This window comes from Emydura macquarii, unplaced genomic scaffold (genome assembly GCF_026122565.2).
Source record: "Emydura macquarii macquarii isolate MOO-44397 ecotype Brisbane River unplaced genomic scaffold, CSIRO-AGI_Emac_v2 contig_1253, whole genome shotgun sequence".
Lineage (NCBI taxonomy): Eukaryota > Metazoa > Chordata > Testudines > Chelidae > Emydura > Emydura macquarii.
The window spans coordinates 2,736,374-2,752,662 of NW_027131390.1; the positions used below are offsets into that span (position 1 = coordinate 2,736,374).

Sequence of the window (16,289 nt, forward strand, 5' to 3'; positions counted from 1 at the left end):
AGGCAGACACAATATTTTTAAACTGAAAATTCAAAGTAAACCACCACTTTAGAGGAGACTTTTGTCACTGTCATTTTTGTATAATGTGAAACTTCCTTTAAATAATAAATGGAAGGATTCATTTTTGGAGCTTTGGATTCTTTTGCATATTTTCATCTAAATCTTTTTTCTTTTTTTTTTTTTTTCCTAGCAGGTCGCCGACAAAAGTTGCATCCCATGTGTTAAAGGTGCGTCTCTCTTTATACAAGTTTAAATGTTTGTGATTTGACAAATCCTTATGTAACATGCCTGACCTTAGGGTTGTTATATTATATAGCTGCATGCTTACGCAGAAAATGGTAAACTAAGGATGAAGCTTTTTCCCCAAATCAGACTTTCCTTGTTGTGAGTTTGTTGCCTTTTTGTGTTTTCACTTTTTTTTTTTTTAAAGATTAAACTTTTCTGAGATCTCTGGCTTTGAAAAGAAAAGTGGGCCAGCATGCTTTGACCAAAGAGCTAATAAATGATATCCTTAAATTTGCAGAGTTTTTAATTACTCAAGCTGTATATAGTACTGGACCCATCTTTTTTTTATATTCATATACAGGAGTATGTCAGTTTTGGTCACCTAGATTATTTTGTTTTATTTCAAATCATTGACTTCCCTAAAATTTCAATTCGTATTTTGGTGACAGAAGGCAGTAAAGTGTTTATACTTCAAAAGCTATTACTTCAGGTTACATGAAAGCAAAACTCTAAATTTAGCTTATCGAGGCAGCATCACCACTTCCCACGCAGGTAATTAGTATGCTGCTTCTATGTGTAATGACAGTGCAGCTGAACCTCTGGCATTTATTAAGTAGACCAGGAATTGGTATATGTACAGATGCAATTAATTATATGGGTTGGGAGAAGGGCCAAGGGTGATGCCATGCAATAATCTCTTAGGTGGAGTAAAGGAGGGTTGGCCTTTTCTGTTCCAGAAGTGCTGGGTAATCAGGAGTGAAAATAGCAATATTTTGATTAATCAACCGTGATAGAAAATAAGTCATAACATAGTGCCCACAGTTAACAGCCGTGATGTGATTTAGGAGGAAAGATTTAGAAAAGTCAGCAATTTAATTCTGTTATTAAATTTATAGATGTCTCCCCTGGTATCCTGCTTTAATTTCAACGTCTCCTTGACAATCTGGTATTAAATGTCTAAACTTTTCAGTAAATGTAGTTCCATTTAATCCTGACAGCAAATAGTATGTGGAGATGGATTGAACTGGATTCTATGTATTGCGGGCTGAGCTTTGAGTGAGAATTTTTGGCTATAAATTAAGTATATGCAGTGGCTGGGCACTACTGTTTATTTATGGGGCCCTCATTATGTCACTAATTTTCATTAAGGATTATCTTCCTAAATCCTTTCACCTTCAAAAATCAGCCGCGTATAACAGCACGCTATCAGCTTCACTGCTTGGTACCATTATCAGTTAGTTAAACTTGTGACTAACCGTACAATTGGAGGAGTTTGGGATCTTTCATAAGTCCAAAGTCTAATGTGTTAATATCAACAAACGTGGAAATGAATATAGCAAGCTTGTTGAGGCACTGACTACAGTGGGATGTATTTGTGTCAGAATGTGTTTGCTTCTTGTCAGTATGCCTTTGAAGAATAGTCTAAATTAAAATGTTGTAGGAACTTATTATATAATGACTTGTCACTAAGAGTAATTAGAAGAAAGTACATGCAAATATACAAATTTCTGTTATGGGGAAATGCCTATCTACTCTCCTGTTGAGTAACTTTGCTCATTAATTAGTTCTCTGATAGAATAACTTCAGTGCTTCTCTAATACATGCTAATAGTGTACATTTCCGGGCCAAGACTTACAAAAGTGTGTGTCTAAAGTTAGGCTCTCAAGTCATCTGACTTCCACTGAAGTCACTGGTAACTGGTGGGTGCTCAGCTCAGTTAAAAATCAGACTACAGGTTTAGATGCCTGAATATGGATTTAGGTGCCTGAAATTAGGCTCCTACTTCTCAAGAACTTGCCCTTACTTTCTAACTTTTCAATTCTAATGGTTGGAGTGTGTTATAGACCATTCTTCTGTTCCTTCTCAGGCCATAAAAATGTTGACTTCTGATTTTTAACTGTGATTAGTTAAGAGGTTTAAATGTAGACTAAACTGGATCCCATTCAATAGTTAAAAATTTGGTCTGATATTACACTATTTTGACAAACTTGATATTACTAGGTTACTAAAAGATCTATAAAAATAGACCGAAGCTGCTTGCAAATTCATACTAGAATGGTTGTCATTTAAAATCTCTATTAAGATACAGCAGTCTGAAAATTAAAGGCCTCTGCCTCCTTCAAGAAACAATAAATCTTGAGGTGTTGTAAAATGCAAAGTGCATGTAGGTATTTATATATGAAATGTCAGAAATCTTTTCACTTTGGCTATGAATTTCAGATAAAAACTAAACAGTTTGAAGGCTTAATGAAATAAGAGGTCTGGATGGGGACAGGAAGGGAGGGTGGTTTAACTCATGGCAAATCAGGAAGCAGAGATTTGCATGTATCATCAGGCCAGAGGTGTAGAATAGTATTGGCTGCATCTGAGTTTGTGTGAACCTTTGCCTTGGTTTTACCTCTTCACCGGTTAATCATTAAAATAATGGCTTGTCAGATGACTCCTCTTATCCAGTCATGAGCCAGGATTTCTCTCTTCTGTGTAAGAATAGCTAATACTGTCCTTTGCCTGTGGGTTTCGGCTCTAAGTGCCACTCTTTTTTTCCCCACACCACTGTAAGCCATACAGTACGTGTGTAGCAGAGTATCTAAACGCTTACTGGCCAGCTGATGGTCAATATTCTATCCGCTCAAATGAAAACTAGCTTTTTTGTCCCTTTAACAGCAGCGGGTTGAAGAGGAGAGAGTGAAGTTCTTAATAAGTAAATTGCAATGGATGATATGTAAGGAACATTTTCACTGATTAAAGCGACATCAGTTTTCCATTATAACTTTTTTCTATTCCTGAAAAATGTTCATTTTTGTTCCCTGGGTTAAGCTTGAACAAATTTAGTGGGGGTCTTCTGAAAATACTACACAGAATAGCACAGTAGTACAGCCAGTAAACTACTTAGAAATGCTGTTCAAAGAGCAATGGATATAAATGTAGCCTGAATAGATATTTCAATCTCTCAGTTAAGGAAATATTTTCCTTCTTTGGACATCTTTTTTGTCACTGTATTAAGCGTCCACACTTTTAACATGCAATTGTAAGTCTTTACAGAACTTCTAAAATGTTCAGAATTAAGTTTAGTTACTTGACTTAAATAATGGCTAACGTTTTAGAATTGGGTTCCAAAAGTTTGCTTTAGGTCTTACCATGTATTTAATATAAACCTTCACTGTGTCAGTTACACTGCTTTGCTGGGGCTCCTGCTATGCAAACTTGCTAAAATTTATGCTTCATTGTTCTTTCTTGGCTAAAAGTGCTCCATATGTCAGCCTAATAAGATGACACTTCCTTTTTTTGTAGAAGCTGATCTTAAATGTGTGGCTGTTGCATTGTACGTTTAAAACTTGCTCCTAAACTTAAAATATAATCAGTGGAAATACTATTCAAATTAATGGTGTAAGATTCAAACTGCCCTGAATGTGAAACTATTTTCTAACCCCAACATTTATTTTTGTAATGAACAAATATCTTGTAAATATCACACGTAGTGACTTCCACTTTAGGGTGGAGCAGTTTTGACTGGCTACAGAGTGGTAAACAATTGCTTAAGTATTTTCTTGTTTGTGTTCATTAAACCTCTTACTGAAATGTGTTTAATGTACTGTACTGCAATTTCATTAGATTCCAAAAGCATCTGAGTGAACATATTTTGTATTTAATTGTATTAGCCAGCATTGCTATACCAGGTGTTAGGAAGTTATTATTAGGACAGAATAGAGGTGGTGAATTTTCAAGAGCTCAGAGACCTATTTTTGACTCTGCCCAATGGGACTATCTTGATTTAACCTGGCAACTGCTAATCACATTACACTTGCTATTGTGGGTGATGGTAGGTCCTAGGTTTTAAAAATGTGAAAATACTGCAGGTACCTAAAGATCACTTGTAGTGAGCTAGTTTTGCATAATCAAGACATACTTTATGTAAATTTTATGTAAACTACTATACATTTTTATAGTTGTTTGCAGTGTTTATAGCAGTGTTAGTCCCAGGATAAGAGAAACATGAAGTGGTAAGGTAGTATCTCTTATTGAAGCAACCCTACAAATGACTATATACAAGAAATCCGTGGATCACTAAATTTACCTTCACAGGTCCAGCAAAAATCCCAGACACATCAAAAAATCTGTTAACTACAGGCAGGCGCTCAGATACCACAGAACTTACGTCCAAGAAAGTCCAGGATATACACACCTAAACACTTAGAACTGCCTTCACCAAGCAAGGGCACCCCACCAGAGAAGTAGATTGCATCATGGAAAGGGCCTCCCAGATAGCCCAGGAGAACCTGCTTCAGTGCTGGGGGGACACCCCTAGTTGTCACCTACCAACTCATATGGGGTATCATCAAACTATCCACATTTGATGGGGACTACAGCCTGAAAAAAATCTTTCCTGAGCCCCCTTCTCTGGCCTTCAGACAACCCCACAACTTTAGCAAGCTCCTCATGGACCAGGACACATCAAATAAAAATGGCACCAGAACCTGCCAGAACAATGGATACAAAACCTCCAGACATATCTCCACTGCAATGATGATAAATACCACCCCCCCACCCCTCCCACAATGCATCTTTCAAGATTCATGGATCCTATACATGCCTGTCACAACAAGTGATGTACCTCATCCGGTGCATTAAATGCCCCAACAACAGCTATGTGAAACAAGACAAACACTGCACTTGCAAATGAACTCTCTCAGAAAAATAAGACAAAAATACTGTCTCATCCATGGACAAACACTTCACAAAGTGATGGCTTTATATCTGACCTCTCAGTCCTCATCCTCGAAGGACACCTGCACAACACTTTCAAAAAGCAAGCCTGGGAACTTAAATAACACTGCGAGACCCTAAAAAACATGAACCTAACAGGGACACTGGGTTCATGACTCATTACAACAAGTCTGTAACAGGTCTGCCTGCTCACCGTTAATGGTCCACTTCAAACCCCTTTTGCATAACAATCTAACCCTTATTGCCCACTCATCTCAAATGATCTACAACCTGTTACGCCCTGTGCTTCGCTATCTGTCCCACTCTTGATTTCTTACCTTAGTCCTGAAGAAGAAGTTTGTGTAATTCAAAAGCTGCTTCCTTCCACCAGCAGAAGGTGGTGCAGTAAAAGATATTACCTTACCTATCTTGTCTTTCTTATAAATATTTAATTTCTCCTAATTTTCCTTTGTTGCAAATTACTTGCATTTATTTATTTCACATAACCAAATTGAAGGTAATGTTGAGTTATGTTAGCAATGAAGTCAAATATTGTTTTTGTGACATTTCAATGGGAAAATATTCTGGGTTCCATAAGCATGAGATTCTAATTTCTGTGCAGGATTATTTAGATGGAAGGAGGTTATCTTTTGATAGGCAAGCAATCTCCTCAAATAGCAAGAGAATAGAAAATTACTGACATTGAATTACTTATGTATTGTTCAGTGTAGTGTGTGTTGCTATTTCCATGATTACCACAGTGTGATATACCTTTTCCAGTTTGCTCTATGAACTACTACTTAAGCTTCTTAGTATGACAGCAATAAACCAGCATTCAAATATAGTGGAATGTGTGACTTCATGTCGTATTTTGCTGCTTTGCCATTTAATTCGTACCTTTGTTAAACTACCTTTCTGAGTGAGGAATTTCTTATTCCTTTCCTTACTTCGTTATTGATGGGTTTTTGGTTTTTTTACAGGAAACAGACAGCAATATACACACAGTTTCAAATGAGACCCTGATACAGGAAGTAAAACAAGATGACTCTAAAGAGGTTGGTTAAACATCTGTTTAGCAGTATGTAAAATGTCTACTCTCTGTTTGAAACTTTCCTAGCTGTATTAAAATCTTTTTAAAATTAATTTCTAGCAATATATGAAATTTGAATTAGTAAAAGGTTTACAGTTACTTTAATACAAAGTTTTAGAAATAGTTTTAATTATTCCAAACAATCCAAATGCTGTTCATCTAAGTCAGGGGAGGGGGTGGAAATCAGCTAAGTATGTTCAAAACAGATTTAGGATTTGTGGACACTAAATCATTTGGCTATTTTACAGTATAAAAATAAGGAGAGTGAGGGAATGTTCAATGTCCAAAAATTTAATCAAATTTGATTTCCTGTTTTTTGTTATAATCATATCTTTTTAAAAAAATATATAAACCACACTAAAATGCAAGAAAATTCAGTCTACATTTTCTTAAGTCACTTGCCCCCAGTACAACTCAAGTGGATGTATTTCTGTACCTACCTGCTACGCCCCATAATTTTGTTTAAAAAATGCTTGAGGTAATATTTATTGATCTTGTGTCTTTGTTTTCATTATGAAAGCTAAGTAACTTTTCCACAGGAGCTGAGACTTATCCTGCAAAAGAGAAGATTGAGGGGGAATTTGATAGCAGCCTTTAACTACCTGAAAGGGGGTTCCAGGGAGGATGGAGCTAGGCTGTTCTCAGTGGTAGTAGATGACAGAACAAGGAGCAATGGTCTCAAGTTGCAGTGGGGGAGGTCTCGGTTGGATATTAGGAAAATGTTTTTCACTAGGAGGTGATGAAGCATTGGAATGGGTTACCTAGGGAGGTGGTGGAATCTCCATCTTTAGAGGTTTTTAAGCTGCGGCTTGAGAAAGCCCTTGCTGGGATGATTTAGCTGAGGTTAGTCCTGCTTTGAGCAGGGGGTTGGACTAGATGACCTCCTGAGGTCCCTGCCAACTCTAGTGTTCTTTGATTCTATCCTGTGCTGTGGCATTGACTGGCCGACAAGTGTGCTCTAAGAACTCTTTCTACCTATATTTGTATGCCATAGCAAAAATATGTTTGTTTTTTATAGATTATTGACAGTATTATAGAAGAAAGCCAAAAGGTACAACAGCTAGAAGATGATCCTTTGGCTTCCAAAGAAAAAGAACTAGCTGATCAAACTTCAGATACAAATATTTGGATTCCTGGTGCAGATATCCTTAGTAATATTCCTGAACTACTAGCTACAGAATCAGCATTACAAGAAGATACTCAAGAACCTGTGGCTCAGAGTACATGTAAGGAGGCTGAATTAGAATCCAGAAAGCTTTTTTTTCCATCTGACCATGCAGTTGAGCATCAGAAAGGTGAAACCATTACTAAATTAGCAGAAATAATAAATGCAACTGAAGAGCTTAAAATCACTGAAACTGAAGCACCAAAAGAAACATCTAAAAATGAGGAAATAACAGAAGTGAAGCAGACAGATATTTTAGAACAGGTGGCTTCAGATTTCTTACCTACCAAAGATCTTACAACAGAAGAACTGCCTCCAGCTAAGCCCCCAAGGCAACTTAGTGTAGAACCTGATATAGTTGCTAGCACTAAGAAATCTGTTCCAGCACGCCCACCGCCTCCAGCAAATGTTCCTCCTCCTAGACCACCGCCACCTGCACGGCCTGCTCCACCACCACGGAAGAAAAAGAGTGAATCAGATTTTGAGGTGCAAAAATTATCCGGTTTAGAAGGCAAGTATATGCTTTGCCCCTAAAGTGTTCTCTTCAGATTAGTGCACCAACTTCCTGTCAATAGAGAGATGCCGTTTTTCTGCTTTCCACTCAAGCTGAAAGTTACTGAGCCTCATGTCTTTCTTTTGGCTAGCTACCCTTGAACTAGAGAGATGCAATCGACTGAACAATCACATGGATTTTCAGTTCGAAGCCAGAGTCCCTTTGAAAGTTAACAGGATTTGTGCTGTTAACTTGCATTGTCTTTTGAAAATGCCATTCCATACTTCTGTCAGATTTTTCACCTGATGAATTTCATAACACCCTGAAACAAGTGAGCAAGAGAGAGTAATGGAAATATTTTCTGTCGTCTTTACTTTCTGTATTGGCACCATTTTATGATCATTTTCACTGTTCCTTTCTCTTTTCCCTGCTTGTTTCTTCTGCACATCAATAGGAGACTAAATGTTTTTAAAAAATAGAAAGTGATTATAAAGCCACAGATTGGATGTGACTCAGTCACGTTTTATTTAACTGGCTAGAAGCAGTGTTTGGTATTCATATTGGACTTTTAAAAATCATTCTTTTATTACTTTTAGTTATGATTTTTGCCACCATGTAGGTGTCGTCTTATTCTCTGCCAATGATACTTTTAAAGAAGTATCTTGAAATAAGACATACGGCAAGAAAACACAGAGCCACATTCTGCCCTTGTGGCCTGAATACAGCGCTGCTATAGATGGGCATGTTGGAAAATGTTTAAATCGCTCCAACAGCAAATAAAAGGGAAAAGGTCACCCCACTGCTACTAGTGACATTTAAATCAACTTTTACTATAAACATCTTAATGTCCGATTGTAGGCCTATGGAAATATCCTCTGAACTATAAATATTTCTCTATCACACACACACAAGCTACTACATTATTGTTTCACCAAAGAACAGTATCTGTACTGCCTGTCTGAGCTGGGCTGTTCTGCTCAGTAGAAGTAGTTAACTAACAAAGTCACATACAAGGAACAGAACAATGGATAGGGTGTTCCGTGGCTTGGTAATATATGGTAGGCTTCCCAGAGTTGTGCAAATTGCTGCTGAAGCATGTATAATCTATATCTCCATGTTAATAAATACACAGAAGTAAACAAAAACCAGTGTTGCTGTGGCACTAGGAGAGAAAAACCAGCAAAATAAACACTTTCTGAATGGAGTACAGGTTAATAGCAAAACTTATTTTCAGGCTTAAATGATCCCCTTAACTATGGGGTTGGGTTTGTGTGCATAAGAAATCTAACTGGCAATATAGATTACTAATAGTGTTTTTATATTTATTTCATTTTGAAAAATGTGGTTTACCAATGTAACTTTGACCAAATGATCTGTATTTTGGTATTGTAATTTAATAGAATTTCTAGGGCATATAATATCATGAAGCACCATTTCCTATCCTGCAGTTGCTTTATAGTTCCTAGAGAGAATTTTACGACTGGTGGTCTCTTTGTTTTAAAATACAGTGACAGAATGCATGACCAAAGATTCTCAACCTTCTTTGGATCTGGCAAGTGCAACCAGTGGAGATAAAATAGTAACTGCACAGGTTAGTGAAACTATTGTATTATTATTCTGTGTTGCGGTTATCTGGAGTCCACATTCATGTATCGGCCCCGTTGTGCTAGGCACTATATAGGTGTGCAAACAGACAAAATGAAAAGGTAGTCCTTGTCTCAACGAGCTTACAAATGAAGTAAAACCTTTGGACTACCTTAAAGTATTTAGAAGTTTTATCGAATGGGTTCATTTAAATAGGCACTTTCACATCATAACAAACTTGGAGAAACCAAACGTGTACCTATGTGTAGCAGCTAATGTATAAAATACAGTGCAGCAAGAGGAGAATGCAAATAATAGTGATTGCATGTTGCCTTTAATTCTTGACAGTCCTTCAATGCAGGGAGAGCCTCCCACAAGTGCCTGTCTCTTAGAGCTGACTACAGGCGACAGCGTGCTTAAATGCTTTCCCTTCCTTCTCCAGGTTCTCTCTAACCCCACCCACCTGTATTCCAACTTGTCATGGTTGGGTAGAGCCCATTACAATAGAAAATACATTTACTTTGTCAGTATTTTTCAGTACTTCTCTTGCCAATGAATATTTTTTGTCTGAATAATGTTCTGTCTCCCAATCCACCTTTTGTTTGATTGTACAGTAGAGTTTGACAAGTTGCAAACTTGTTGCAGTGGAAATTATTGTGGCCAAATTCACCTCGGGGATTAAATCCATTATCGCCAGTGAAGTTATTCATGGATTTGTCTGACCCTGTACGTTCACCACAGGATGTAGCAAGAGAAAATGAGATAACCGGAAAGATACTTAAATATAAGCACAATTATCCTTGATTGGGATAAAGTCAGGGGAAGCTATGTAGAGCATGTGCAAAGACAGGAAATAGATTTTAGGGCCCAGTCTTCACACGTGTTTAGCACCCGCAACTCTTTAACAGAAATGAGTTGGAACTGCAGGTGCTCAGCACTTGCAAATATCAAGCCTACAAGTTTAAACTATTGTGTATTTGGTAGTGCATCTCATATGTAATATCATTGCCAATTTACACTTCTGGAATTATAGTGAAACGAATGTACTTAAAGAATGTTTGAAGTAAATACATATATTAATATATATATATATATGCTCACACACAACTGCAGGAAAATGGAAAAGCAGCTGATGGACAAATAATACCAAATGAAGTGCTTGGACCGCGAAGACCCAGATCTAACTCCGGAAGAGAACTCACAGATGAGGTATTACTAGGACTTGTACACAGTTCTTTCTTGTGCGTGATTTTTTTGAGAGATGGGTTAGAATAGTCATATTTCATCACCCCTACTTATGCACTGTTGAACCATGACATACTGTGGTGGGAAAAGGAAGGCGTAGTGGGGAATGGTGTGGGGCAACACTACTTTTCTGCACAAGTTAGGTGTTCATTGAGTCAAGGCTCATAAAGGCCGTGAATGCTCACAAAGTGTTTAAATGCCTGTGTGTTGAGTGTACTGGAATTCCAAGAGTGTTTGGCTGCCTGTATGTTAGAAAATAGTGTTTTCTGTTATACCTATGACTTAAATTCTTGAGTATATTCTTGGTCATTCTGTCATTACAGGATTCCCTCCCCTCATAAATATACACTGACTATCTTACTGTTGGAATAACACTGTTTATTTTCAGTGTTTTCTTCACTTTTTCACTTGCATATCTCTTGTTTCATTACAGTATTTTAAATTGGTACTAGTTATTTCTGCAAAATTTTGGCAACAGCACCCTTAAATGTTTTCTTCCTGTCTTCTGATAGTAGTCAGTGCCGGTTGCTTCAGAGAAAATGAATAGAACAGGGCAATATATTGAGATTCATCCTCTGTCATCCAGTCCCTGCTTCTGGTAGTCCAAGGTTTAGGGACCCCCAGAGCATGGGGTTGAATCCCTGACCATCTTGGCTAATAATGATTGGTGGACCTGTCTTTAAAATTATTCTTTCTTGGGTTGCTTTCCCCCACTCCATTCTTACACTAAATATCATTATGAATGGGAATTCCAGCAAGTTTAGCTTCTTGCATGCATCTAAAAAGGATGGAGGAAAACCTTTCTTCAGATGGAGTGTACACCTTCCTAGTGTTGTTCAGAAAGATGGCTTATTAATAAACTAAAGAAATGAATAGTGGCATGAATAAGCCAACCTAGGACTTAATCATTGCTATTGTGGGATGGCAGACCATGTTGATGATTGGGGGATATCAGTAGGTTAAACTGCCTTTCAAAAGCCGTCCTTGTTTTGCCCTGACAAGGACTCAACCATTCTAACCCACAGTGTCCCCAGGTGAATAGAGGTTGGCAGTAGGCAGATAAGATGCAACTTTCTCTTTTCCATTAGTACATAAACCTAAAGTAAAGTTTGAAGAGAAGGATTTCAGAATCCTGGAATCTGCATCTTACTTCTCTTGTCTAGTTTTCTAATTGTATGGTGGTGCTGTTGGCTATTAAATAGGGCAGTATCAGTTACCAAATACCGATTCAGAAACTGAAGATAGTTGAGTTTGCTTGTTGTAAAACAGAAGACAAGTTAGGTCTGTGTTCTGCAGAGGTCATGTTGATTGAATGCTTCCCTTCACACATCAGAAATGTGTAACTTTACCCATATAATCCAGTTAATTGTGTCTTTTTTTGAAATGCTGTCATTTGCATGCTACATGTATTGTCGGAATCAAGACAATTTTTTTCAAGAATTGTTCCTATAATAAAGTATTGTAAAGGATAGAGCATACTGCAGAATTTCCCACTAAAACAAATAAAATATTCCAGTACATAAGGCGTCCTTTTTTCTTTAGAATCCTCTCAAATCTTTGTTTTACATCTCAGAACTTAAGGAAGCCTCATTAATGTCAGATTCTTTATATTTTTTTTCACTGCAGGAAATTCTAGCGAGTGTAATGATAAAGAACCTGGATACAGGTGAAGAAATACCATTGAGCTTGGCAGAAGAAAAATTGCCAACTGGCATTAACCCTCTGACGTTACATATCATGAGGAGAACTAAGGAATATGTCAGGTATGAGTGAAAGCAGCTTCCAGCTGCTCATCTCTGATAGCTTGTGATGCATTGCTGTGGTCCCTTGCTATAATATTGTTTTTTTGTTTCTGGGCTCATTATTTTGCTTAAAGCCTTTTTTAATGGAAGTAAGGAAGCATGTTTCAATCCATTCATCCATTTTTGCTGAGTTTTATTTGAATGCTGTTACCTGGTTCTCTCTGATATTAACTTATTTAATTAGGTAACAAAACGTGTCTACTGAAATACTGTATTTTTAGGAAAACTGACTGTTGGACAATAAATGTCTGACTGGATCTGCAGGTGTTCAGCATCTCTGAAAATCAGCCCTAACTCCAAACCAAGAGCAGTAAATATGCTTAATGTCGTGTCGCTTCTGACCTGAACTGAACGTATTTTACTATATCACATTGATGGGTGCCTAAGAAGTAATTAAAATACATTTATGGAAGAGTAAACATTAAAACGTTGTGTAATTTGAGGTCATTCATGCTTTGAAATTCTACAGCCACCATTATAGTTGAATATTTTACAGTCTCCATTCTATTTAAGCAGGTTTATAGTTTCTCTTTTGAGTATTTTTCCTTGAATACATTTGGAGATTGTTGTCAGTTGATCTTATGTAGACTATTGTAAATACTTAACGCAGATCAGTAAGTCATGTTTTAATGCAGAGATCTTTAGGCCCTTAGCATAAATGTCAGACAGGAATTTTTTGTACTGTTTATAAATACGTATAGCATTGACAAAATAATTTTCAGACAGCCACATAAAGTAAAATTTGACATAGAAGTTAATTAGCATTATTTCTGTCTTCATTGTTGACTTTCTTAGATACATATTTGCTTAATATCTACAATTGGAAATAAAGTGTCATAATGGACAGAAGTATCCATAACTTGTTATGAAACAATGACATGTTATATGTAGAAATAATTTGTTAGCCAACTGCTGTATTTTGTCTGCTGCAGACATTCTTTCTCATCTGTATTTTAAAGATATGGTTTAATGATAGCACGTTAATTTGTGGTAGGAGCTGTTACGGTATTTTGCATACAACAGTGATGACCATTGTATATTTCACAGCAATGATGCGGCACAATCTGATGATGAAGACAAAATGCAAACACAGCAAACTGATTCTGATGGAGGAAGGTTAAAACAAAAAACGTAAGACTTCAGGCTTCTTGTTTCAGTATGTTTTATGTAAACTACCAGTATCTTTAGAAGTACAAATTTTTGTTTTTATTTAATGATCTGCTCTCTGGTCACAACTTGTCCCCCCTTTCCTGTTTAAGAATGACTCCAGCACATGGATCTGAAATCAATTATATCTACTACTAAATACTTAAAATAGGCAGCTATATTTTACCCTAATTAGATTACTGATGCTTGCAAGCAAAAAAGCTGAACCATAGTGATAGGTAGCAGATTTAAAACAAACAAAAGGAAGTACTGTTTCACACAATGCACAGACAACCTGTGTTACTCATTGCCATGGGATGTTGTGAAGGACAAAAGTATAACTGGGTTCAAAAAAAGAATGAGGTTAGTTCATGGAAGATGGATCCATCAATGGCTGTCAGCCAAGATGGTCAGGGATGCAACCCCATGCTCCTAATGTCCCTAAGCTTCTGACTGCCAGAAGCTGGGACTGGAAAACAGAGGATGGATCACTAGATACTTGCCCTGTTCTGTTCATTCCTTCTGAAGCATCTGACACCAGCCATTGTCAGAAGACAGGATACTGGGCTAGATGGGCCATTGGTCTCATCTGTTATGGCCATTCTTATGTTAAGATGTAAAAATGCAAATGGAAAGAAATAACACTTTATTTCAAACCCACAGTGTTCTTGGGTGACAGATTGCAAATACTGTATGTGATTGGTTTTCTTTGCATGACATGGGTAGTGAAAAAATATTCTTGCTTTTTAAGGACTCAGCTGAAAAAGTTCTTGGGCAAATCAGTAAAGAGGGCAAAGCATCTTGCTGAAGAATATGGTGAACGTGCTGTGAATAAAGTTAAAAGTGTTCGAGATGAAGGTCAGTGCAATGGAATCATTTTCTAATAGGGTCGAGTCTTGTGTATTTTTGGGACCAAAAGCCAGCTGTACGAGCGAATCTGGGATCTTCCTTTGAGGGGAAAATTAAAAATGAATGAAGCTCCCACCAAATATATTCAACATAATGCGGGTTCTCAGGATTAAGGTCTGTCTTGCTGTTGACTGTATGACATGACAGACGAATACTTCAAGGATGGTTTGTTTGTTTTTATTGCTTCCTTTGTGGTGGTGGTGTTTCTTACACAGTATGAGCAGCAGGAAAAGCTGTGTGGAGGATGGTGGGAGATGAATAACCATTTTAAGTGTAGCATAAAAACTTGTCTAGATGTACAGGAAATGTATGGGATTGTAAAACATTTAATATATAGACTTAATAAAAACAGAATGAACTGTGCGTGGTTCTTCGAGTGCTGGTCCCCATGTTTATTCCACACCTGGGTACGCATGTGCCTGAGACTATAGATTTGTAGCAAATAGTGTTCTTTGATCTGTGTATGCACCGTTGCTTTCTCCATGCTCCAAACTCTGGGCATAAAGAGCAGCATGGACCAATGCCGTTGCAGTTCCTTCTTACCACCACACAGCCTGAGTCAGAATTCTGTGTCTGCTACAATCTTCCTCTACTATCAATATCTATAAGTATATATTATAAATGCGTTAGGAAGTTTAGATGTAGTGTTTTTATGGCTAGTATACTTTGTTTAGTTCTCCTCACCTTGGGGATTTTCTCCCTGTGGTGAAGGACTGTGCCAAGAGTCCCGAGGTTTAAGGACCATGTCTCCTTCCCCTGTTCCTTCTCCATTGGCAATGAACACCAGTGCTGTCTTTACAGTGCTGGGGGGCTCAGTGCAGCATCTGCCATACTTTTCTTTTCCTCCTTGAGCCTGTGAGGGATGGGAGCTCCATGTGTGGAAGCACCTCATTGAGACAGCCGTGAGACCCCGTGCAGATCCAGGCTGCAGAGTCGTCCCTCCTATAGGGGCCTCAGACTGCCAGCAGCATTACTCTGGAGTAGATGCCAAATCAGTTAAGCCTAAGAAATCCCCCACTCTTGTGAGAGGGTCTGACCGCCGGCATAAGGACAGATCCCCATCCACATCTGCTTCGAAGAGAAAGGATACCTTCCCATCCCGGTCCAAGTCGGGTGAGTCCTTGTGTGCAGATCATAAGGAATTAAATGCTCCAAAACCTTCTGTCCAAGAAGGAAAGGCATGACTGAAGATGGATCTAACTAGCACTGGCTCTGGTCCACAAGCCAAAAGATCAGCACACTCCGCCGGCCCAGCCTGGGAACTACATGCAGGACCCCATTCGACAGTTCCAGCACCCTCCAGGCGGGATCCTCGGATTACCAAACCAGTAGATGCCCTGGATCGGTCAGTTCCCATCTTAGGAACGCCAGGTAGGACTGAAACCTTTACCTCGCCAGAAGATATTTTCACTCTGCCTGATCCACAATCTCCTCTTCTGTCAGGCCTGGTCCTCCTTAGAGACATTTCAACACCAGAAGAAACCAGCTCGAGAAGAAGATCTTCCCCTACTGAAACCACAAGTCTCCGTATTCTCCCACTGGCACCGTTCGTAGAACAGAAGCCAGCCTTTTCAACAGATGGATCAGAATCTCCAGACAAGCACACCCTATCACACAACTATCAAGCACTGTTAGCAAAGTACAATTTCCTACATTATTCTGAATTTCTGGAATTCAGAGATAAACATCCTGAAGAAGACAGAGCTCAGTTGCAAGCCCTCATTGATGAACACAGGTTGGTGAATAAAACATCATTCCAAGCAGCTGTGGATGCAGCTAAAATTGTGTCTAGAGCCATCTCCACAGCCACAGTCATGAGGCATAAATTGTGGCTTCACTCTTCAGGATTCCCCATGGAGGTCCAGAATACCATCGAGGACTTGTCCTTTGAGTCTAATCTCTACAGTGAGAAGACCAATATGTCAC

The 16,289-nt window shown here is 38.2% G+C and overlaps 1 protein-coding gene across 2 annotated transcripts in view; it reads left to right on the plus strand.

Annotated features, from left to right (window-relative positions):
* Positions 1 to 16,289, plus strand: part of WDR44 (WD repeat domain 44) — a 51,294-nt gene that overhangs the window by 15,118 nt on the left and 19,887 nt on the right. The window contains exons 2-9 of one of the 2 annotated variants that reach the window (XM_067548004.1): positions 191 to 227; positions 5,910 to 5,984; positions 7,038 to 7,695; positions 9,186 to 9,268; positions 10,375 to 10,470; positions 12,133 to 12,269; positions 13,356 to 13,439; positions 14,206 to 14,312. In XM_067548004.1, the coding sequence (XP_067404105.1) occupies positions 191 to 227; positions 5,910 to 5,984; positions 7,038 to 7,695; positions 9,186 to 9,268; positions 10,375 to 10,470; positions 12,133 to 12,269; positions 13,356 to 13,439; positions 14,206 to 14,312 (1,277 nt within the window). The remainder of the gene's footprint in view (positions 1 to 190; positions 228 to 5,909; positions 5,985 to 7,037; positions 7,696 to 9,185; positions 9,269 to 10,374; positions 10,471 to 12,132; positions 12,270 to 13,355; positions 13,440 to 14,205; positions 14,313 to 16,289) is intronic. The other variant, XM_067548005.1, reaches the window with a different exon arrangement.